The sequence below is a fragment of the Mirounga leonina genome, unplaced genomic scaffold (assembly GCF_011800145.1).
Source record: "Mirounga leonina isolate KUSES-001 unplaced genomic scaffold, KU_Mleo_1.0 Mir_93, whole genome shotgun sequence".
NCBI classification, from domain to species: Eukaryota; Metazoa; Chordata; class Mammalia; order Carnivora; family Phocidae; genus Mirounga; species Mirounga leonina.
Window position 1 is genome coordinate 46,136,295 of NW_023270854.1, and position 25,271 is coordinate 46,161,565.

The 25,271-nt window shown below is 38.4% G+C and overlaps 1 protein-coding gene across 4 annotated transcripts in view; it reads left to right on the forward strand.

Annotated features, from left to right (window-relative positions):
• OSBPL1A (oxysterol binding protein like 1A) overlaps positions 1–25,271 on the forward strand; it is a 224,526-nt gene that overhangs the window by 23,122 nt on the left and 176,133 nt on the right. The window contains exons 3-6 of one of the 4 annotated variants that reach the window (XM_034995759.1): positions 1,995–2,080; positions 2,979–3,053; positions 10,122–10,202; positions 21,393–21,504. In XM_034995759.1, the coding sequence (XP_034851650.1) occupies positions 1,995–2,080; positions 2,979–3,053; positions 10,122–10,202; positions 21,393–21,504 (354 nt within the window). Of the gene's footprint in view, positions 1–1,994; positions 2,081–2,978; positions 3,054–10,121; positions 10,203–21,392; positions 21,505–25,271 lie in introns of those variants that run through there. The other 3 variants (XM_034995760.1, XM_034995761.1, XM_034995762.1) reach the window with 3 other exon arrangements.

Consider the following 25,271-nt stretch of genomic DNA (forward strand, 5'->3'; position numbering starts at 1 on the left):
CCCTTTGTTTGGGTAAGAGGCTTGAGGAGAACAGGGGTGACTGGAAGTGCATGTTGTGGAATGTAGGAGAGACACCTGAAGAGTATAAGAAGGATTGCCAATCTTGTCTAGAGCCTAGCTGAAGTAGGAGATGCTGAGTTTAAAGTGCCATGAGTCCACAGGGTTCTGTTATTTTTCTTCTACCACTGTTCAGCGAACCTGGGTATAGTTACAGAAAAATCAAGCTAGTGTACTTATCAGGCTTTGGGGTTTTTGTAGGCTACTACAACAGGATTATGGAGGGGACAGGCAAAGAAGTTGAAGTGAGGGGTCAAAATGATGGATTTACTGAAGAAAGTAAAGATGGAGGTGTTTACATACATGAGAAGTGGTTAAGGAATGAAGGGCTGATTTAATTGAACAAGTCTGGAGTATACCTGTGTGAACAGGCTAGAAAGTGGGGAGTTTGTGAGGTCAGAGATGATGATGACATCCAGGCTGTGGCCCTAGGGCTGGGCATGTAACATCAAGCAGAGGCAAAGTTTTCGGGAAATGAGGGAAGCTGAGAAACCAAGAGATCAGGATACCAAATAAGTAGTAGACACCCCTAGGACAGTGGCACGGTTTGCATGGGGAGAAAGACTGTCCCCCGGAGGTACTTGGTGAGGGGTGAGCTGGTGGGAGGTTGGTAGATGGCAGCAGACAAGGTGTTTGAGGTTTAATGGCAGAAGTCTCAAGAGGGGTTGTAATGTGAGTGGAGTCCTTGACTAGAGACAGCATTGGGTTTTGATGGGGAAGTTCGCATGGCTTCTGTTGTGTGAGGTCCAGTGGGTGTGGGAATTATCTGGGGAGGCTCCACCTGGGGGTTAGAGGAGGGTCCTTGTCATCAGGAAGAGCTAGGTTTCAGTTAAGGACAGAAGGTAAAAGAAACATTCCATGAAAAAAAGACTGCCTCTAGAATTTATTCACTCTGGAATTACAGGTTCTAGAGGGCATACATTTTAGAGGAAACAGTTGTGGGTGTTTGGGTAAGTGGCAAACAATCACAGGACACTGTTAGTGGCAGCGGTCCCTCAGGGAGCTGTCAGAGGCTTGTTCTGGGTGCACTGAGGCTGGTGCCTGGGGTTTCTGTTGGCTCAAAATCTGAAATCCAGGAAATGAGGGCAGCCATTAAACCTCTAGCTACTCCTGAGGAGTGCCCCCTGGGTGGCAGCATGCTCCTGGGCTTTGGTAGACCCTCCAGGGTGCTGAGCTTTGGAATTTGATAGGCTGCATGCTCTTAAGCCTGATTTGGAATTTTGATAACCTTTTGGAGCTATCTCCGCTCTAAGCTATAGTGCCCTATGTTTTTTTTTTTCTTCTGAATTGAATTGTATAGTTATGTTTTTGTTGCACTCAATTATTCTATACCTCTCCTCAGCAAGGATCCGACATTTTGTTGCTCTTAACTTTGGTTCTTGTTATCTTGTTAAGAGTAGCTGGACTCTACCACTCTGGTAACCAATATCCTCATTACTTGAGATTTTATCTGGAGTCAGGACTCCATTTGCTGTCACTGTTTGCAGAGCTAACAGCTTTCCAAATGGTGCAGAAAAGATTCTTCATCCATTCCCTCTTTCCATCCACCGTCCTAACATGGCGCAGAGGTGCTTTTCATGAAATACTGTGCTGAGAGAACCAGATCTTTGCTAGATGATTGTGAGATGGTTAGAGACTCAGAACCGTGGAGCCAACTAGAGATCATCTACTTTGAATGTAACTCCCATGACGCCTCCCACCACCCTTTTAAAAATGAGGACATGGAGTTAGGAAGGTGGCATCAGAATCTGGGTCTTGTGGGTTCTAATCCATTATACTTGTTACACTTCTTACTGTGTCCTGTCTCTTGCCTCTCATTCATCAGCAGTGCAATGTGAAGGGGAGATTGGCCAGTGTATGGGAGTACCATGGTAAAGAGAAATTTTATTATAAAATTATCTAAATAACAAAAATGCTTTATATTTTTCCATTTTTAGGAAGAAGTAAGTCTAATTTAGGCTGGACACCTCTTCATCTGGCATGCTATTTTGGACATAGACATGTGGTTCAGGATCTGTTAAAGGTATATTTATAGCTTTACTTTTTAAATGAATAAAATAAATATTGCTGTTATGGAAATTGTGAAAGTCTTAGAAAAGCCGACTAACCATAATGGCTTATTTAACATTAACACACTTAATTGTTCTTTGCTAAGTACATGAATTAGGTTAGCCTGGTGATTAATTAAAATTCTATTTTTTTTAGTCATTTGATTTTTCTGACTTTTTAAAATTGCAAAAGTGAATGTATGAATTAATGTGAAGATACTAGTTTTTAATATAACAGTTAAAAAAATAACCAAAGTACATCCTAAGTAATTCAGAAATGATGCCAGAATCTCTTAATGAGCACCATATGATTTAAGATCTCACATTTTTCAATTCTCTGATAATTTTTCACATTGGTATTTCTGAAATTATGTTTTGTGTCTTAAAATTGGGTGGTATGTTTAAATATTGGGATCTTTTTCTTCACTGAAAACTTACTAGATTGGTGGAGAAAATTTGGTGTTTCATTCAGACAGTTCTTTTTTCAATATGGGGGTTTCTAAAGTAGAGTGAAGGTCTGTACATTTTTTTAAGGAAAATAGCTTTTTACTCTTCTACCTATCAGACTTTTACCTTTCAGGAAGCTTTACTGTTTACTATGAAATGAATTGAATTTTAGTAGTGACAACCAATGAATATTAACATTATTTTAGTTTTGAAATATTTAATGTATTTTTGGGGTGCCTGACTGGTTCATTTGGTAGAGCATGCAACTCTTGATCTCAGGGTTCTAAGTTTGAGCCCCACGTTGGGTGTCGAGATTACTTAAAAATAAATTCTTTAAAAAATATTTAATATCTTTTTAAGGAATTCTTTTCATCTTTGTGTATTTCTTGACATGTGGAAGATATCTAAAGTTTTCATGTTTGTCAGGCTGGTGCAGAAGTGAATGTATTGAATGACATGGGAGACACACCGCTTCATCGAGCTGCCTTTACAGGACGAAAGGTGAAAACATTCCATGTTCAGTGTTTGCAAGTGAAATCTTTGGAAGAGTAGTCACATGTTTTTTAGGACCCTTATGAATAGCAATTGGGCAAAGCCACAAGAAGTACATAAACCAGCGCTTTGGGTCAAAAGGCCACAGGCTCTTAGAACCAACAATGGGGTCAGATTCTTCCACTCTGGCATCCTGATAGGAGCTCCTTCAGTCCCTGCTTCTGTCCTCTAGGGATGGGGAACTCCTGATTGTTCCTTTTTTTTTTTTAATAAATTTTTTTTTTTTTAAGATTTTATTTATTTGCGAGAGAGAGAATGAGAGACCGAGAGCATGAGAGGGAGGCAGGTTAGAGGGAGAAGCAGACTCCCTCCTGAGCAGGGAGCCCGATGTGGGACTTGATCCCGGGACTCCAGGATCATGACCTGAGCTGAAGGCAGTCGCTTAACCAACTGAGCCACCCAGGCGCCCCTGATTGTTCCTTTTTAAAAAAACCATTTCATTGAGGTAGAATTTTATGTTGCATAAAACTCACCTACAGTAAGCACACATTTCAGTGATTCTTGGTACATTTACACAGTTGCACAGCCCTCACAATCCAGTTTTAGAACATTTCCATCAGCTCAGAAAGCTTCCTCATGCCTGTTTGTGTTCATTCCTGCTGCTCTCCCATGCCTCAGGCTACCACTGAGTGGCTTTCTATCTCTAGGATGTTTGTCTTTTCTAGATATTTCTTATAAATGAAATCACACAAACTTTTGTGTCTGGCTTCTTTAATTTAGCATGATATTGTTGAAGTTTATCCTTGCCATAGCATCCATGTATCGGTAATTTCTTCCTTTTTATGGCTGAATAACATTCCATTTTATGGCTATACCACATTTTATAATCTCTTCACTGTTTTACCAGAAGGACTCTTTTCCTATTGCATTGTCTTGGCACTCTTGTTGAAATGAATTGACCATAAATTTCTAGACTTTCTGTTGTCCTTTGACCTATATCTTTTGTTACATCAGTACTATACTGCTTTTATTACAGTAGCTTTATAATTAAGTTTTGATATTGGGTCGTCTGAGTTTTCCAACTGTGATTTTTTTTTTTTTTTTAAAGATTATTTATTCATTTATTTGACAGAGAGAGACACAGCAAGAGAGGGAACACAAGCAGGGGGAGTGGGAGAGGGAGAAGCAGGCTTCCCGAAGAGCAGGGAGCCCGATGCGGGGCTCGATCCCAGGATCCTGGGATCATGACCTGAGCTGAAGGCAGATGCTTAACAACTGAGCCACCCAGGCGCCCCTCCAACTGTGATGTAAATGATCTTGGCTATTTTCAGTCAAAAGTTTGTATTTCCAGGGGCACCTGGGTGGCTCAGTCGGTTAAGTGTCTGACTCTTGGTTTTTGGCTCAGGTTGTGATCTCAGGGCCATGAGATCCAGCCCGGCATTGGGCTCTGCACTCAGTGTGGAGTCTGTTTGAGAGTCTCTCTGCGCAAACCCCTCCAAATAAATAAATAAATGTTTAAAAAAAGTTTGTATTTCCATATAAATTTTAGGATCATGTTAATTTCTACAGAAGCACCTATTGGCATTTTGATTGAGGTTGTGTTGTCTAGAATCTATAGATCCATTTGGGAAGAATGGCCACTTTAACAATATTGAGTCTTCCAATCCATGAATGTGAAATACCTGTCCCTTTATTTAGATCTTTAATTTCTCCTGGCAATGTTTTGAAGTTTTCAACATACAGACTTATACTCTTGTTAAATTTATTTCCAGGCATTGAATTCTTTTTGGTATTTTGAATGGAGTTTTTCTTTTAATTTCCTCTTCTGATTTCTTGTTGCAACTATATAGAAAGACAAGTTGATTTTTTGTTATTGATCTGTATCTTGTGTTCTTGTTGTTGATCTGTATCCTGTGTCCTTGCTGAACTTATTAGGTTTTTGTAAATTCCATAGGATTTCCTGTACACTGGGTCATAACATCTGAAATAAAGACAAATGTACTTCTTCCTTTCCAGTCTGGATGCTTTTTCCCTGCTCTTTATTTTATTAGATCCTAGTATACTGTTAAATAAATATGATGAGAGCAGAAATCCTTGTTTTTTGATCCTAGGGGAATAGTATCTAGTCTTTTTTTTTTTTTTTAAAGATTTTTAAAAATTTATTTATTTGACAGAAACATCGTGAAAGAGGGAACACAAGCAGGAGGGGGAGGGAGAGGGAGAAGCAGGCTTCCTGCAGAGCAGGGAGCCCGATGCGGGGCTCCATCTCAGGATCCTGGGATCATGACCTGAGCCGAAGGCAGATGCTTAACGACTGAGCCACCCAGGCGTCCCTAAAGCTAGAAATTTTCATTTTAGCTGTATACACAATACATTTTGACATGTTCTGTGTTTGTTTTCATTTATTTTAAGATACTTTCTGACATTTTTGTGATTTCTTCTTTAACCCACAGTGAAGTCAGGGTTATTTAGAAGTATGCCACATATTTGGCAACAATTTTAAGAAATTTTTCCAAATTTCTTTCCATTGTCGATTTCTTATTTCTCTTATGACCAGGTAACATACTTTTATTTATTGAAGAATATGAAATTCTTTTAAAATTAGGCAGGTGCATGGGTAGTTCAGTTGGTTAAGTGTCTGACTCATGATTTCAGCTCAGGTCTCGATCTCAGGGTTGTGAGTTCAAGCCTCTTGTTGGGCTCCATGCTGGGCATGGAGCCTACTTAAAAAAAAAAAAAATTTCTTAGGAATTAACTTGTGATATAGCATTTGCTATATCTGGGAGAATGTTCTTTGAGTGCTTGAAAAGAATGTATATTCTGTTTTGGGGGTGGAGCATTCTATAAATGTCCATTGGGTGAGTTGAAAGGGTTGACCAAATCATATATACTTAACTGACTTTGTTTTAGCAAATATTGAGAGAGTGGTATTGAAATCTAGCTATAATTCTGGAATTGTGTAGTTTCAATTTTGTCAGTTTTTGCTTTATGAATCTTGGGACCCTGTCAGGCCCATATCCATTTGTAATGGGGTTATATGGAATATATTACATAGCATATATCTTCCTCATGCATTGACCTTTTTATTATTACAAAATGTTTTTGCCTTCAATAATATTTCTTGTCATAAAGTTTATTTTGTTTTATGATAATATAGCTAGTCTAGCTGTCTTATGGTTACTGGTTGCATTATATATCTTTTCTACTTTTATTTTCAACATCTAGCTTTGAATATAAAGTATCTCTTATGGACAGTATATAATTCAATTGTGTGAGGGTTTTTTTTAGTGCAGTTGATACAATGTTACATGAGTTTCAGGTGTACAACTCAGTGATTTGACAAGTTTATACCTTAGGCTATGTTCACAGCAAGTATAGCTACCATCTGTCCTATTACATCCCTATTAGAATATCATGGACTGTATTCCTTATGTTCTTTATATTTCAGTGACTTACTCATTCCATAACTGGAGGCATGTATCTTCCTTTCCCCTTCACCCATTTTACCCACCTCCCAGCTCCCTTCCCCTCTGGTAACCATTAGTTCTCTGTATTTATAGTTCTGATTCTGCTTTTTGTTTGTTCATTTTTTATAGACTCCATTTATGAGTGGAGTCATAGCATATTTGTCTTTCTCAGTCTGACTTATTTCACTTAGCATAATACTCTCTAGGTCCATGTTGTCTTAAATGGCGCGATTGCATCCTTTTTTATTTTTTATTTACTTATTTTTATTTTTTATTTTTTAAAGATTTTATTTATTTGACAGAGAGAGACACAGCGAGAGAGGGAACACAAGCAGGAGGGAGTAGGAGAGGGAGAAGCAGGCTCCCCGATAAGCAGGGAGCCCGATGCGGGGCTTGATCCCAGGACCCTGGGATCATGACCTGAGCCGAAGGCAGACGCTTAACCGACTGAGCCACGCAGGCGCCCCGATTGCATCCTTTTGTAATGCTTTGTAATATTCCTGTGTGTGTGTGTGTGTGTGTGTGTAACACATCTTCCTTATCCATTCGTCTACCGATGGACCGCTTAGGTTGCTTCCATGTCTTGACTATTGTAAAGAATGCTGCAGTAAACGTAAGGGTACATCTTTTCGAGTTAGTGTTTTCATTTTCCCTGGGTAAATGCCCAATAGTGGAATTATTGGATCATCTGGTATTCCTATTTTTAATTTTTTTGAGCAACCTCCATAGTGTTTTCCAGTGACTGTACCAATTTGCATTACTACCAACAGTGAGTGCATGGGGGTTCCTTTTTCTCAACATCCTCGCCAACACTTTGTTCTTGTCTTTTTGATTTTAGCCATTCTGATGGGTGTGAGGTGATACCTCACTGTAGTTTTGATTTGCATTTTCCTGATGATGATTGATGTTGAGCATCTTTTCCTGTGTCTGTTGGCCACCTGTTCAGTTGTGTGTTTTTATCTAGTCTCACTTTGATTTAGTGTTTTTTAGTCTATTCACATTTAGTTAATAATTTTTGGTTTATATCCTTGATTTTTTTTTTTTTTTTTTTTAAGATTTTATTTATTTGAGAGAGAGAGAATGAGAGACAGAGAGCATGAGAGGGAGGAGGGTCAGAGGGAGAAGCAGACTCCCTGCCGAGCAGGGAGCCCGATGCGGGACTCGATCCTGGGACTCCAGGATCATGACCGGAGCCGAAGGCAGTCGCTTAACCAACTGAGCCACCCAGGCGCCCCGATTTTGTTTTATATATGTCTCAGATTTTTTGTTTTGTTCCTCCTCTACTGCCGCCTTTTGTGTTACACAAATATTCTGTAGTGTAAAATCTTAATTCCTCTGGATATTAAACTTTTTAAGCATACTTGTAATAGCAGTTTTGCACTCTTTATCTGCTACAGGTACAGGACCACTGTCCGTTTCTGTTATCTGCAGTTTTCTCATTATGGGTGTCTTGTTTCTTTGCATGTCTGACAAGTTTTTATTTAAAACTGGACATTTTTTATAATGCATTTAGCAACTCAATTCTGATTTGTCCACTTTAGTTTTTTTCTTTTTTTATTAATTTGTCTGGTCTTCATCTGTGAAATCTGGAATATGCCAGGCCTGCTGGTAGCTCTCCTCTTTTTCTAAAAATTGTTTTAATGTTTTAGCATGGTTTCTGTTACAGACTGAATGTGCCCCCCTAATATTCATATTTTGGCATCCTATCCCCCCATGTGATGGTATTAGGAACTGGGGGTGGGTGAGGGGTGGGAATAGCCTGCTGCTTCAAGGCTAAAGATGCCTGATGAGCTCGCCTGATATTCTAGTTCCACTGAATATGCCTCTCAACTTGTTGTTTGTCTTTACTGAACATCCAGCACCATGAAAGGATTAGTTTTGGTCAGTTTTACACTCCTTTTTCAGGATGGCAGTTCTCTATCTCTTCACACCACCCTAGACAAAAATTGCTTTAACCCCTTTTCCTGATTTTTTCCCAATGATTTGATCTGGAAATGAACTATGTATGATAGAGGGTTTATTTGATTACTGACCATAGTTTAATATCCCTAAAGATTATTTAAAAATCCTATACTAAGATTTATGTGCATTTATCTCAAGTCAATAAATTTATTATATTGTTTCACACTTTTTATTCTGAGATTTAACTAATTGTGTAAATTACCATGAATGAACCTTGTAAGTATGTGCTTAATAAGCATGTTTGATTTAGTGCATTTTACACCATTACAGCCTATCTGCTCATATGCTGATACTTGTGAACCAGATATAGAATTTTGCTAAAGTTGAGAAACATGTACCTTTTACAGTAAAGAATAAAGGTAGTGGGTAAATTGCTATACTTTATGGGATTTCAGAAATGAGCTGCAGATAGTTTAATTTGCCTGATCCGCACATGAACTACTTGCTCTTTACCTTCATAGCCCTGCACTACTCGTTTTTCTTCTGTGTAAGCAAGTTCTCTGGGTAGACCTGGACCATGGGGATGAGATGGCATTCTTGAGAGTGCAGCTCACATGCTGTCTCCATAAATTCTTTCCTGACTTGCTGCAGCTGGAAGAAAGCTATGCTTTTCCAGATTTCCTAGGCATATTACATCACTTTCTTTCATCTTCTACTTGGTAGTTTTGTTGTGCATGTCTTACTGCTAGATTGCATTAATCTTGCTTTCAAGGAATTAACACATTTCAGTTTTTGTATTTTTGACAAGCACAGCACACATCTTTCTGCCCATATCTAAATACCTACATCAGATCAGCTCAGTTTTCTGTACTTGGTTCTTCCTATATTTGTCCATTTCTGCTGGATTCTTGAACTTTAAACATGAGACTATGCTAAATTGGACCTTAGTTTGATTCGAGCATTAGCATATATATCATATTATCTCTTGCATTAGAAAATTTAGCTGGAGCTAAATGGGTGCCTCACACAGTAAACTTTAAAAATTTATGTGCTTAATATTTAAGCATGATTGAATTTTGCAGAAAGTTTAATTTTCTAATTGTGCTTATGAAAGGAATCCAATTATCTTGTTCTGATGTGATCCTTTACCATGAAAATAATTTAAAATGTGGTAGTGAGAGTCTGTGATTTAATAACTAGAATGAGTTGAAAAGGGATTTGGTTTGTTACTAAAGCACTTTACGTTCTTGTCCTTTGGAATATATAAAATCCTCCCCAAATTTTGTGAAGGACATTTGGGCTATTCTTGGTAATTAGTGACCCCTAGTGTTAGTTAATAAAAATTAACATACCAGAGTTTTTAGATGTGCTTAGCATTTGTTCTTCTAAGTTTTTACATCTTTTATGATCATTATAGAATAAGGATACAATCGATACAGTAAATAATTGGATTGTGGTACTGACCTTTGTGTTGACTTACTATTTTCTAGCAGAACTGAGAATATACTTAAAATGAATGCTTCCTATGTTGTGTGCCTCAGAAATTGTGTATTTGTCACCTGGCATATAGAAGTTGCATATAATCCCGAGGTTTATATAAGCTTATCTATCTTGTTCCCTAAGTTACCATCTCATGCTTATGTATTAAATGCCTACTCTGTATCAGGCACTGCACAAATGACCTGATATGTATTGTTTCATTTAATAGAGAATGACAACCCTGAAATATAGGCATAAACATTGCCATTTCTCACAGTTTGAGCTTCCCAGGAAGCCAGCTGAGCTGGAGGTGAGTGTGCAACAGATTAATTGGAGTGCTTTAGGATCACACTTGTGGGAGGGTGGGAGGCTAGCAGGAGTGGGCAGAGGCTGAAGTTGAGCTGTGATGCACTCTCAAGGGGGTACCTCAGCCAACTGCGGGGGAGCTCTGCAGGAGAGGTGACCCTTCAGAGCTGTCCCAGTTTGAGGTGAGAGATCTCAACCCTGATAATGGTCAGCCAGTGGGTACAGGCTGCCCTGGGAAGGAACGTGAACTTGTGTGAAGCAGCCCTTTTCAGCTGAGGTGATCCCTGGAGTGACTAAAGGCAGTGGCTGCCTCCTGGGCACTCCCAGCATCTAGGGTACTAAGTCCTTTATTCCTCGGGGCGGGGCTGGACTGTGCAGCACAGCTTCGACTACAGCCCACCCTTTATTCTGCTCACATTCGCTTCTTTATAGGCTTCTGGGCGCAGCCCCTTCTGGGTTTCAGTGGGCCTCTGCCCCTAGGAGAAACTTACAGGAGGAAGGATAGTGGGGCAGACTCTAGCCCCTGCTGCTGTAATTGACCTTTGGGCCACCACTGAATCCTCTTCTCCCTTCTCTGCTGTCCATTCTAGATACACCCTCCCCTTGGCTAGCACATCTCATCTTCATGGCTTACCCAGTGCTGTGACTCAGGCCCTCATTACTGGAGATCTGAGAAGGCCCTGCCCTTCCTAAGCTTGGGGTTTCCACACTTGTTCATTTATTGTCAAAACTGGATCAGGGAATACTGAGAGACACCTAAGTGTATCATTTGCATGCCAGATATACTCCATTTCCCCATTGTGTATAGTCCTTCTGATGTTCAAGTTCAGTTACTTCTGCTAAAATGGTGACTCTTCTTGCCTCTCCTTTGATACAGGAGCTGAGTGTTCAGGCACCCTTTCTCCTCTCCTGGTATATGGATCAGAGCATTACCCTTAGTTGTGGATTCTGCTGCCCCAGAACCTGAAGAAGCCAGTCAGGCATTGTGCTTCCTTCTCTGGTTTGGGAAGTGCAAGATGGAATAATTTGTTCTTTACTTTGGAGACAATGTCCTGGCATTACCCAGACCACTGAACCTTTAAAAAGTTACTAACATGGCATAGTCCCTGAATTCATCCTAAGATTTATTTTCTACTTCCTGGAGCATTATGTCTTACCAAGGCTTTCAACATTCTAGTCTCTTCTTACTCATCTGGTTCTATTAACATGATGTCATTGGTAAAGTAGACCAGTGTGATGGTCTGCAGGATGGCCAAATGGCTCTGAGGCAGAACTGTAAATGTATACTTTGTCTATGAGATTCAAAACCGGTTTTGATCTTTTTTCCTAATCGGGAAAGACAAGAATACATATATCAGATTAGTTGCTGTGTCCCGTGTCCTTAGGTAGTATTAACTTGCTCTGGCAAAGAAAGCATGTTTTGCAGAGTGGCTATCATTGGGGCTATTTGAATTTATGAAAGTCCACTGTCATCCTCTACATTCTATCTGGTTTTTGTAATGTTAGACTGGTGAATTAAATGGAAATATGATAGGGACCATCAGCTCTACATTCTGAGGTTTTCTGTTTGTTTTTAAAGTAGGCTCCATGCCCATTGAGGAGCCCAGTGTGGGGCTTGAACTCACGACCCTGAGATTAAGGCCTGAGCTGAGATCAAGAGTCAGATATTTTACCCGACTGAGCCACCCAGGTGCCCCTGCATTCTGAGGTTTTTAAAGATGGCACTGATTTCTGCCATTCCAACCCATATGGAATATTAGTTTTGATTTATCTTGGCCATGGGGTGGGGGAGGGCAATTTTAGCCCTTTCATTTGGCCCTTACCCTATAGACCAAGGAAGCCATATGAAACTTTGCTAACAACTAAGTGTGTCTCTTCCAATTATGTATTCATGGACTGGGGCGGGGCTGACTACTGGATGTGATTATGGACCCAGTGCATGCACTGTGAGCCAGACCTGGGCCAAGGTTTCATTTATTATCTCACCCTCCTGTATGTCCCCTTTCTAAGTGAGGAGCCAGGTGACACTTTGGGTCTCTTGGCATCAGTGTCAACTTGAACCTTATACCTAACAATTCCTGAAATGTTCGGATATTCCCCTTTCCCCAGTGTAGTTACTTGAGTAAATTGTCATTAGTACCTTTGGGAATAGTCTAGGAAATTCATTGCTGTGTACATTTGGTTTGGTGTTGCAAAATCTCCTTCCAGAATCTGGTCTCTCCTTTAATAGTTTTCAGTCCAAAATTGACTCAGTTCCAGAAACTGGACCAGGTGTCATGACTTCTTCAGCGACTGTCTTCAGCTTCTGACCATTCATCTGACTTTTTTGATGGTATGAATTGTTTTTACTTGGATAGTTCCTAGCAGCATAGACAAAGCAGTGGCCCACTATAGATGTCAAAAAGCCAGAAATGCCACTGCAGAGAGTAGAAGGTTTTAAATAAGCAGCTTGCTAGATTGGACATAGTACATAAGATCATACTGGATGATTTTGTGCCTAGAAGGCCTTAGAGGATACGTCATTTACCAAAGCGGGAAGAAATGCCTGGTAGAAAAGGCACCCACGATCATCGAGAACCTTATTGAAGATTATCCTCTGAAGTCTAGGGCTGCCATTAGGAAATGACATTGGGTTCACCGATGGCAGTAGGATATGCAGTGTGTCATAGGACCTTGAAACATTAGAGGCCTGGAGGTGGCACCTAAACAGAAGCCAGGTGGATGCAATTATAGTACTGAGCAGTGAGTTCAGATGGGCAAGGTCAGGAGGACTGGCCTGCAGAGTTATGCAAATGGGTAACAACATGGCATTCTTGAGGGCAAATTACATGGGTGTATGGTAGCAGATACTACTTTTGTCTTTTTTTTTTTTTTTTTTTTTGCTTTTTTACTTGTTTTTGCTGTATTGAGAAGCTACCACATCATACAAATTCTTCTGTAGCTTAATACACATTTGTTAGGCTGACATCATCCCACAGCCACTGGGTGCTTAGTTCTGTTTCTTCTTTTTTCTGTCCCATTCCTCTCCCTCTCTCCACTTTTTCCTCTTGGGTCAATAGAGATTAGCCAAATGCTGTCTTCAGGTTTACTGATCTTTCCTAACCAGTGTCCTGATGTCTACTGATACCATCAAAGGCATTCCTTATTTCTGTTACTGTGACTTTTATTTCTAGCATTTTCCTTTATGTATGTAGTCCACCTTTTCCACTAGACCTTTTAATGTAATAATCATAGTTATTTTAAGTTCTCTATCTGATCATTGCAACATCTTGGTCATTTCTGTGTCATTCTGTTGATCACTTTGTCTCTCTTGACAGTGTCTCTTGACACTTTTCTGTTTTTTTGTGTGGTAACTTTTTATGGAATGTTAAACTGTGTGTAAGCTAGTAGAGACAGAGGTAAATAGTGCTGGGCCTAGAAATGGGCATACCTCTTAATGTGGGAGGTTGAATCAGTCTAGTCTAGGGTAGATCTGAGCTTGGGTTTTGTTGTTGCCATGGTTACCTTCAATTCACCACTGGCTTCAAATTTCTGTTTCCAAATTCAGTAATGCCTCTACATAAGTTGCAGGCTGATTTTTCTGGAGGGGTTTTTTTTTTTTTTTTTTTTTTTTGATGTTCCTGCTTCACCCTAAGCTTTTGGTCTTCCTAGTGTGCCTTAGCGTTTCTCTCCATGCTGTTGCTTCTCCCCTATTAATGGACTACTCTTGCTTGTTCTCAGTACTTGCTAGTCTTGGAGTGAGAGGAGGAGACAGAGTGAGTTGCATTGTCCTGGTCCAGCCTTCATCTTAGGCCTTGTGTCCTTGCTTAAAGGACAGGGGCTTCTTAGATGGTTCTTCATCAGTGATCCTGCTCCTCCAGTTAACAGTAGACCTTTCATGGCATGGATCCTTGATTGCTTCCTGTCCCTCTCCTTGGTTGAAAGGATTTTCACTGTGCTTTGAGGATAAAAGATTTGCTGCCTTCTCACAGCAGTGTTATTCTTTAAGGAATAACATAAGGCAGAAAGTCTTGCTTGGGGTTTTATGCCTTTTCTGCAGCAGCAGCAGCTCCCTCCTTTGGGCCTGCACCACTGAGGGTAAGGCTTTCTCTGGTCACCTGCCTGAACCTCAATCTGCCCCCCCCCCTTTTTTTTAAAGCACCAGGAGGAGTCTGCAGGTGGGTATGAACCTTATACCTGTGGTTCACAGAGGTTCTGTGTTCTCATGCTAGTGTTTCATCCTGTAGCACTTCATTAAAAATCTCAGCTGAATTTATCTGCGTGTTTGGCAATCCCTGTCTTACTGCCATACCTACCATGGGTGAGCCAGTTCTTATTCTGGGGCAGTTTCCTTAGATTTTACTGTAGGCATGTCTCAAAGATACTGGGGGTTTGTTTCCAGGCAACTTCAGTAAAGCAAATATAACAAGTAAGTCACATGAACTTTTTGGTATCCTAATGCTTATAAAATTTACATTTACACTGTAGTCCATTAAGTGTGCAATAGCATTATGTCTAACAAAACAATCTTTATACTTAAAAATACCATATTGCTGAAAAATGCTAACCATCATCTGAGCTTTTAGTGAGTCATAATCTTTTTGTTGGTGGGGTTCTGACCTCCATGTTGATGGTGATTGCTGAAGGTTGGGATGGCTGTGGCATTTTCTTAAAATAGAACAAAATGAATTTTCCCACATGGATGAACTCTTCCTTTCATGAACCATTTCTCTGTAGCATGTGATGCTGTTTGGTAACATTTTACCCACAGTAGAATTTCTTTCAAAATTAGAGTCAATCCTCTCAAACCCTGCCCTCATTAACTAAGTTTAATATTCTAGACCTTTTGTTATTTCAACAATCTTTACAGCATCTTCCCCAGGAGTAGATTCCATCTCAAGAAACCACTCTCTTTGCTCATCGAAGAAACTCTTCACCTGTGAAAATTCTGTCACGAGCTTGAAGCAATTCAGTCACATCTTCAGACTCCACTTCTAATGCTGGTTCTCTTGCTGTTTCCACCACATCTGCAGGGACTTCCTCCACTGAAGTCTGGAACCCCTCAAAGTCAGCCATGAAGGCTGGAATCACCTTCTTCCAAACTCATATTACTGTTGCTAGTATTTTGGCTTCTTCTTTTGAATCGTAAATGTTCTTAATGGCATCTAGAATGGTGAGCCCTTTTCAGAACGTTTTCAGTTTACTCTGCTCAGATCAATGAAAGGAATCACTGTGGCAGCTATGGCCTTATGAAATGTATTTTTTAAGTCTTAAGACCTGAAAGTTGAAATTACTCCTTGATCCATGGACTGAATAGGTGTTGTGTTATCAGGCATGAAAACAACCTCAATTTCATTGTACATTCTCCTCAAAGCTCTTGGGTAACCAGGTGCATTGTCAATGAGCAATAATATTTTGAAAGGAATCTTTTTTTCTGAGCAGTGGGTCTCAAATACTTAAGCTCAGTGGGCTTAAAATATTTAGTCAACCATTTGTAAACAGACATAGTGTCATCTAGGCTTTGTTGTTCTATTTCTAGAGCACAGGCAGAGCAGATTTAGCATAATTCTTAAGGGCCCTAGGATTTTCAGAATGGTAAATGAACATTGGCTTCACTTAAAGTCACCAGCTGCAGTAGCCCCTAACAAGAGAGGCAGCCTGTCCTTTGAAGCTTTGAAGCCAGGCATTGACTTCTTTCTAGCTGTGAAAGTCTAGATGGCATCTTCTTCCAAAATAAGGCTATTTCATCTAGATTAGAAATCAGTTGTTTAGTGCAACCACCCTCATTAATGATCTTAGAGCTTCTGGATCACTGGCTGCAGCTTTTCCATCAGCACTTGCTGCTTCATCTTGCACTTTGATGTCATGGAGGCGGCTTCTTTCCTTAAACCATCCTCTGCTAGCATCAGAATTTTCTCCTGCAGCTTCCTCACCTCTCTCAACCTTCACAGAATTGGAGAGAGTCTGGATTAGGCTTTGGCTTAAGGGAATTAAGGCTTTGGTTTGGTCTTCTATCCAAACCACTCAAACTTTCTCCATCTCAGCAATAAGGCTGTTTCACTTTCTTATCACTCTGTATTCATTGGAGTAACGATTTCCTTCAAGAACTTTTCTTTGTTCTCACAACTTGGCTGTTTGGCCCGAGAGCCTGGCTTTCAGCCTGCCTCAGCTATGGACATGCCTTCCTCACTAAATTTAATCATTTCTGACTTTGGATTTAAAGCGAGAGATGTGTGACTCTTTCTTTCACTTGAATGAACATTTAGAGGTCATCGTAGAGTTACTAATTGGCCTAAATTCAATATTGTGTCTCAGGAACTAGGGAGGCCCCAGGAGACAAAGATGGGGAACGGCTGGTCACTGGAGCAGTCAGAACACACCCAACATTTATTGATAAGTTTGCTTTCTTCTGTGGGCATGGTTCATGGTGCCCCAAACCTGATCAAATATAATAATAATGAAAAGGTTTGAAATAAAGCGAGAATTAGCAAAATATAATACAGAAACAAAGTAAGCTAGTGCTGTTGGAAAAATGGTTCTGATGGACTTGTTGGATGCAGGATTGCCATGAACCTTCAATTTGTGTTAAACAAAAAAACAAAAACAAAAAAAAAGATCCGCGAAGTCCAATAAAACATGATATGCCTGTGGTTGGTTGCTATGCCATCTCAGTTCTCTGGGTTCAGACAAAGTAATCGTTTTGTAGGTTATCTGTTTTTTCCTCTTTTTTTAAATTTAGAAGGGGATATGATGCATTTTCTAGCTTTCTAAATCCCACGTGGAATTTGCAAGTCCCAGTTAATTTATGAAACAGGCTTTTCTTGTGGCAATTTCAGAGACTGTGTGATACCTAAGTGTTCAGTTACGTTGATCATGTGTCCGTGCCTTACATGTAGCGGTTAATGTTTAGCACATCTTAGCAATCTTTAAGGGGCAACTGGGTGGCTCAGTTGGTTGAGCATCCGACTCTTGGTTTTGGCTCAGGTCATGATCTCATGGGTGGTGGGATTGAACCCCACTCAGCGTGGCTCAGCATGGAGTCTGCTTGAAATTCTGTATCCCTCTATCCTCCCACTTGTGCTCACGTGCTCTTGCTCTCTCAAATCTTTTTTAAAGGAAAAAAAAAAATCTTTAAGACTTTGTGAATTGCTTCTTTAAAAAAAAATCTGCACATGGCTGTGCATGTGCATTTCTATTCAGTTTTATCTTTTTGGAATTCCAGGTGACCAGTTAAAAGACCTTCATGACTGATTCTCTAATTCTTTTATCTTTTTTTCACCTATATTCCCTCTTAGGTATCTCAACCTGACCCCCCATTCTTTGAAAGATATCTTCAAATCCATCTTCCAATCTTTCTATTGAATATTTAATTTGCTGTTAATTTTTAAGGTCCTTTATTTTTCTGAATGTCCCTTTTTGAAGCCTTCATTTCTCATTTACAAGGAAATATCTCCTTTTTCTGAGGATATTATAGTTCTTTTTAAGGTTTCTTCGTTTTTGTCTCAAGTTTTTTTTTCCTTCTGTCTTGATCTTTGTCCTTTGTGCTGATCAGATCTCAAATCTCCAGTTTTAATTGGCTATCAATTCATGTTTAAGAGTGACATTTCTCAAAACTTGTAGAGGTTCAGTAAGCATGAATAGGACTTGCTGAATTGTAGGCTTCATTGTACAGTGAACTTTGTTGAATTTGTAGTGTGTTTTTGTACCTTTTTAGTGATGTTTTCATATAAGTGTATATAGCACATATTGACCTCTGTACCTCAGATTTCCCATCTTTAAAAAGAGGTGTTATAATAGTACCTAGGATTTTTGTGAAAATTTAAATGAGTTAATAAAGTAAAACTTTTAGAACAGTGGTACATAGTAAATGTTAATTATCTGGTATTATTATGTCTTTCATTTGTTTAGAAATAATTGTTTTTTAAAACATAAATCTAGCCTTATATTTGCTCTAAGTTTATTATGATGTTAGGAAATCATCATTTTTCAGAGGAACTTCTGTTGATATTTTTCAGTAAAAATTTGGATTTTGGGGGCACCTGGGTGGTTCATTCGGGTAAGGTGTCTGCCTTCGGCTCAGGTCATGATCCCAGGGCCTTTGGATCGAGCCGCGCGTTGGGTTCCCTGCTCAGCAGGGACATAAACGAAAAGATGTGTACTTTAGATGGGCAAATTGTATAGCATATGAAATCTCAAAGTTGCTTAAAAAATGATTAGGGTTGGGGCGCCTGGGCGGCTCAGTCATCATTAAGCGTCTGCCTTCGGCTCAGGTCATGATTCCAGAGTCCTGGGATCAAGCCCCATATCGGGCTCCCTGCTCAGCAGGAAGCCTGCTTCTCCCTCTCCCCCTGCTTGTGTTCCCTCTCTCACTGTGTCTCTCTCTGTCAAATAAATACAATCTTTAAAAAGATTAGGGTTATTCAAGTCTGGTACCACATAGCACATTTAAGTTAAGGAATGTTATTTCTCAACCTATTTAATACCTCATCTAACAGATGAAACACTTGGAAAATGTCCATATCCAGATTATGTCTTTAGGCCCTCACCACAGTTTTGATTACTGTAGCTTTGAGGTAAGTTTTGAAATCAGGCTGTGTGAGATCTCCAACTTATTTTTTTTCCTCCTAATACTGTTTGGCTCTTCAGGGTCCCTTGAGATGGTGAGAGTCCATATGAATTATAGGATGGGATTTCTATTTCTGGAAAAAATATCATGGGGATTTAATAGGTACTGCAGTAAATCTATAGACTGTTTTGGGTGGTGTTCACATCTTAATATTCAGTCTTAAGTCTTACTGTCTGTGAGCACTAGATGTTTTCCCACTTCTACCATTTTTAATTTCCTTCAGCCGTGTTTTATAGTTTTAGTGTACAAGTCTTTTGCCTCCATAGTTGAGTTTACTGCTAAGCATTTTATTTCTTTTGATGCCATTGTAAATGGAATTGTTTTTCTTAGTTTTTTCTGATTGTTCATTTTATCTTTGCCTAATTTTAAATTGGGCTGTCTCTTTGAGTTATAAAAGTTCTTTTTCTGGATGCAGGTCCCTTATCTGATACATGATTTGTAAATATTTTCTATCATTCTCTGTGTTGTTTTACTTTACTAGTATGAAAACATTTCTCCCAAAAGTGCTACCCTCAAGATGATAGCAAATGCTAAGGTTTTATTAGAATTCTAAGAATTTATTAGAATTTATTAAAATATTAACCATTTTTCTATTCTTAAATGTGGTAATATATTTTATAGAATAACATTCAGCTGTGAAAAGTATATAGACTATTACATAGATACTATATAATACGGTGGAAAATACATGATATATTAGGTAAAAGGTATAACAAAAGCAACTGTCATATGAATAAAATTATGTTTAAAGAAAGCCTCAGGGGTGCCTGGATGGTTCATTCTTAGTTAAGTGTCCAACTCTTGGTTTAGGCTTGTGGTAATCTCATGGGTTGTGAGATTGAGCCCTGCGACGGGCTCCACACTGAGCAGAGTGTCTGCTTGAAGATTCTCTCCCTCTGCCCCTCCCCCCATTTGTGCTTTCTCTCTAAAATGAATACATATTAAAAAGTCTCAAACTTAGGGCGTCTGGGTGGCTCAGATGGTTAAGCGTCTGCCTTCGGCTCAGGTCATGATCCCAGAGTCCTGGGATCGAGTCTCCCACATCGGGCTCCCGGCTCAGCAGGGAGCCTGCTTCTCCCTCTGACCCTCTCCCCTCTCATGCTGTTTCTCTCTCACTCCCTCTCTAAAAAATAAATAAATAAAATCTTAAAAAAAAAAAAAAAGCCTCAAACTTATGCATAGGAAAGTAATTAGAAAGAAATACACCAAAATGTTTATAGTGGTCATATAATGACTAGGACACTGAGTATTTTGTTTTCTACTTTATGTATTTTTTAGATTGTATTTAGGCATTTCTTAGTACAAAAAAAATTTTTGGAAAGAACATAGGAAATTTTTTGACCCAAAGGAAATAATGTAACTCATGGGAAAACGTAACATGTAATGACACAGGATATCACTTCCTATGTATCTGTGCACAATCAACATGACAGAATAGCACTATGTTTCATTCATCTTGCCCTCGTGTAGAACGAAAGCAGACGTGTTACCACCGTCCCGTCCCTGAGTGCTATACATTCCAGTAAACTTAAACATCAAATCTCTAATAATCTCCTGCAAATCTGCATTCTTCTGCATTTCTCCTGCCCTGTTAAGTTGTATAAATGAACTGCATGCCAGTGATACTGGACTTACATACATTACCAATTAGCTTGAAATTTATAAAAGCATTTAACTGCTTAGAGTAAATATGAATGATACAGTTTCTTTGTTGAATATTTACTTGAAATTGTTTGCTTCATTATAAACCATTCTTTTGGTGGTATATCCTATCAGTCTATATCACATCAGAAGATGTTCTATATCTTAAATCAGATTTTGAAAAAAAAAAATTTCCCCAACAGACCTATATTTTTTTAAACAGGCATTGTAGGAATAACATTAAATGTATTATCAGCTGTAATTTTAATAATGGCTTTATTAACTTATACATTTAGTTTAACTACATGAACCAATTTGGTAAAACAGATGATTTACTTAAAAAATCAATTATAGAAGTTGTTTCTATTAACTGTGGATTGGCAGTTGTTTAGGCAATCATCAGTTATTACAGTTAGTTGAATTGTAGTACAGTCGACCCTTGAACGACACGGGTGAGGGGCGCTGAGCCCCACACAGTTGAAAATTTACATGTAACTTTGGCTCCCCCAAAACTTAACTACTAATAGCCTACTGTTGACTGGAAGCCTTACCAATAACATAAACAGTTAATCAACACGTATTTTGTATGTTACATGTATTATATACTTTATCCTTACAATAAAGGAAGCTAGAGAAAAGACCGTGTTACTAAGAAAATCATAAGAGAAAATACACTTATAGTACTGTGTTGTATTTATTTAGAAAATCTGCGTATAAGTGGACCTACAGTGTTCAAACCTGTGTTGTACAAGTGTGGGCTGTATTGAGTTTACTGTAGTTCCTTACTATATTCACCTACTGTACACATAACTGATGTGCTTAAATCACAGATTCCTATGGTACTTGTTTCTGTTATAGAAGCTTGATAGTAATTAGTAATTTGGAAAAGGGCTATAATACAATAAAGTCTTAGTTTAATAGCTAAAAACAGTTTCTCTGCTTTTTTAGGAGTTGGTAATGCTTCTTTTAGAATATAATGCAGATGCTACTGTTGTTAATGGGAGTGGACAGACAGCAAAAGAAGTCACTTATGACAAAGAAATCAGAAACATGCTTGAAGGTAAATATGGATCTTAACATAAATATCATTTACTTTAATGATAGGCAAGGTCCAGAATATAAATAGAAATAGCTTCTGGGATGCCAAAATAGACTACATTGAACTTATACTCTAAAGATAATATGATCTTGGAGTCCTTGATTACACACAAAATTATTTTGAATTTCCTCACAGCTTTAAAACTTAAACAGATTTTTAAAACTTGTCATAATGTTGTATGATCAAATCTTCAACAAAATTAGAAGTAAAAAAATGAGAGACATGAGAAGAAATATGGCTAGTGGGCTGCAGAAGCATCATGATGAAGTGCAGGACAGAGAAGCCGTGAGAGGTACAGCTATTTGGAGCTATTTGATGTTGGGGAAGACCGTTCCGGCCAGTTCCATTATCCTGATGACTGCATTGAAGTACAGTGGCCCACAGTAATTTCTTGATGGATCAGCATCATTGCTAGGAACTTCAGATATTAAATTGTGTTAAATAAGATATGAATCTGCAGTAACTCAGAGCAGTTTCTCTAAGATAGAATAAAACATATTTTGATGCTTACATTGGGAAACTCTCATATGTTAGGCTATCCTCTGAATGGCCATGGCTTTGCTGTAATTAATTTTGGTAGTATTTTTATGCTAGAGAAGATTTCTTACTTTCTACTTTATAATAAAAAGCACGTTATCTTGTGTTTCTTTACTTTGCAATTCAGAGAAAGGCAAGATAATTTTGTATCTAAAGGGTATTTATTTCTTAATTATTATTTTTTTTTGATGTAGTGTTCCGTGATTCATTGTTTATGTATAACACCCAGAGCTCCATTCAGTACGTGCCCTCTTTAATACCCCTCAATTTAATTATTATTTTTAACTATGTAAAAACCAGTATCTTTTTACAACTTTCCAGTTGTCCTTGAAAACTAAAATATTCTCTTTTCCCATTAAAATGATGTTTGCTTGTTAGACAGCCTTAAGTTACTGTCTTAACTCACTTTTGGCTTTAAAATAAAACCCTTTCATTTAAAATGAATAAGCATATCAACATAAAACATCTTCTGTAAGGCTCTATATTATGTGATGTTTTTGGGAGATTGCACATATTAGATGTGATCCTGCCCTTTAATATATTGTGATCTAAGTGGGAGGATGAGGTCCTGTTCTTGACCATGTCCTGTCATTTTATTTTATTATTTTAAGTAATCTCTGTGCTCAACATGGGGCTCAAACTCATGACCCTGAGAAGAATTGTATGCTCTGCTGACTGAGCCAGTGGGGTGCCCTTGTCCTGTTGTTTTAATTGTAACAAGATGAGAACCTGAAACTGAGGTTTTCCGGACAGAATGGAATGTTAGTTTAGCCTGACAAGTTGATATTTAGTGGGGGCTGATCATAAAGACATGTTCTACTGACTCCCCAAAACCAAATCCACTAAGGACAAGGGTTTAGTTGACTTACAGACATTATGATTTGTCAGCTAATAAGGTGCTAGCCTGGGAAATGGAAGTAGAAACTTAATTGATTCTGCTCTGATGAGATCACCTTGGCCAGATATAATTTGTGCATATCACCTTAAATGGGTCAGACTTCGGGGAATGCATCTAACAGCCCTCCAAGACTATAGGTAGAACAGAAACAACATGGTAGGGTAATGCACTAGAGACAGGAACTTTCACAACAAAATCACACTCAAGTATCTAAAGAACTGTTACATTGTAATCTTATCTATGGCAGACCAGACCTAGGTTGACCCCAGATGACGGAGTGCTTAGGAGTTAATTTTTGGGTCCTGTGTATTGTAGTAATGTCTTGGGTTGCATTTCAAGGAGCAGTGAGTTCATGTGATTGGAGTTACTTGGACAGGGGTAGATGACTACTTGTCACGCACTAGAGAGGAATACCTTCTTCTACATACCATTTGTCTTTGAATTTATTTTGAGAAATTTCTAACCTACAGGAGAGTTTCAAGAATAGTACAACAAGCACTTATAAATCCTTTGCTTAGGACTCACCAATCATTAAAATTTCGCCCTATCTGGCTTATCCTTTTATATATTATTTAATGTTGTTTATTTACTTTTAATTTTTTGCAGAACTATTTGGGAGTAATTTATAGACAGTAATACCTTAACTCTAAGTATTTCAGTATGTATCCTTTAAGAACAAGGATATCTTCTTACATAATCATAGTGATCAATTTCAGAAAATTTAACGTTATTATAATAGAGTTTATATTCAGATTTTTGTCAATTGCCCAAATAATGTCCTTTGTAGAAATTTTCCCCCAATCCAGAATCTCTCATTGTGTTGTCACATTACTTTAGTCTCCTTTATCTGGAATAATTCCTTAGCCTTTGCCCTTATGATCTTGACCTTTCTGAAGAGGAAGGCAATTGTAGAATTATTTATAGAATGTCTGGGTTTTTTTTTTTTTTTTCTTTTCATATAATGAGATTCAGGATATGCATTTTTGCCAGGAATGGTGAGGTGGTATCCTTTACCAGTGCATCACATTAGGATACATGATGTCATTTTGTTCTATTACTGGTAATGTTATCTCTCATAACTCAGATTGAAACTAATATAACAGTGTATGTCAACTATACTTCAAAAAAAAATTTGGAAAAAATATATTAATTCATTAAATCCTCATAACTATGCTATGAAGTAGGTGTTACTATTATCCTGATCGTACAGATGAAGAAACTGAGGCACTAAGCAGTTAAGGGATTAAACCAAGGTCACACAGCTGGAAATAGAGGAGCTGGGATTTCAACTTGTGCAGGCTGGTTCCAGAGACCAGGCTCTTATTACTACTCTAACCTACTTCTTAAACCACACTTGGCAGGGAAAGAGAACAACAGGCAATCTGATTTCAGAGACTGGAATATGAAATAAGGTCTCTTTTTGCTAGATTTTAATTCTGTTCTGGCTTATAAAAAAGAAGCAATTTCATAGAAAGGCTCAGTAATCTCACTTCAAACATGTGCACAAAATCCTGGTGCCAAGGCTGCACTAACATTGTCCACGGTAAAGGTACTTCCTCCCTTTGTAAGTAATAATCTGTGGTAAAAAAAATGTAAATTTCCAGTTTACCAATAATCTTTTATTTTTATTTTTTTAACCAAATCTCTTAATCATTGATTTTTAACCTTAATAATTCTTGCCTTGAACCATTTATTACTATGGAGATTGCAAAATGGTGATTTTCTTTTGTCAATGAAGTACATTTGCCAGGTTCTTGCCTGCATTTCAAATATATTACTATTTCACTTACCCTCTGCATGTATATAAGTGTGTTGTTAGGATGGAGTTAGACTTCATGATCTCTGCATCCTTATTAACTCTGGATACAGATTCAAAAGAAAAATAGTTTATTGTCATATGAAAATTTATAGGACAAATAATTTTTTGAATGGAATATTTCCTTTAAAAACACTTATTGAGGTGTAAAATAGATGTATAAAAGTATACATCATTAATGTACAGCTCACTGTTTTCACAAACAGAACACATCAATGTAAACATGAAGGAACAGAATGTTACCCGCACTCTAGAAGCCTCACTTCCCCAACTGGAATTTTTCCTTTTCATTGGCTGGATCAATAATCTTTCAGTGTCCTTAATGAGCACAGGACAAGAACATATGCACGGTTTTCAACTCCAAATCCCCATTTTCCTTCAGTTGTGCACCCAGGCAATGTAGAAAGAAACACTAGGGTACCCTTCACCTCCTTTCCCTAAAGTCTAGAACCAACATGATTAAGCATTTATTTGATT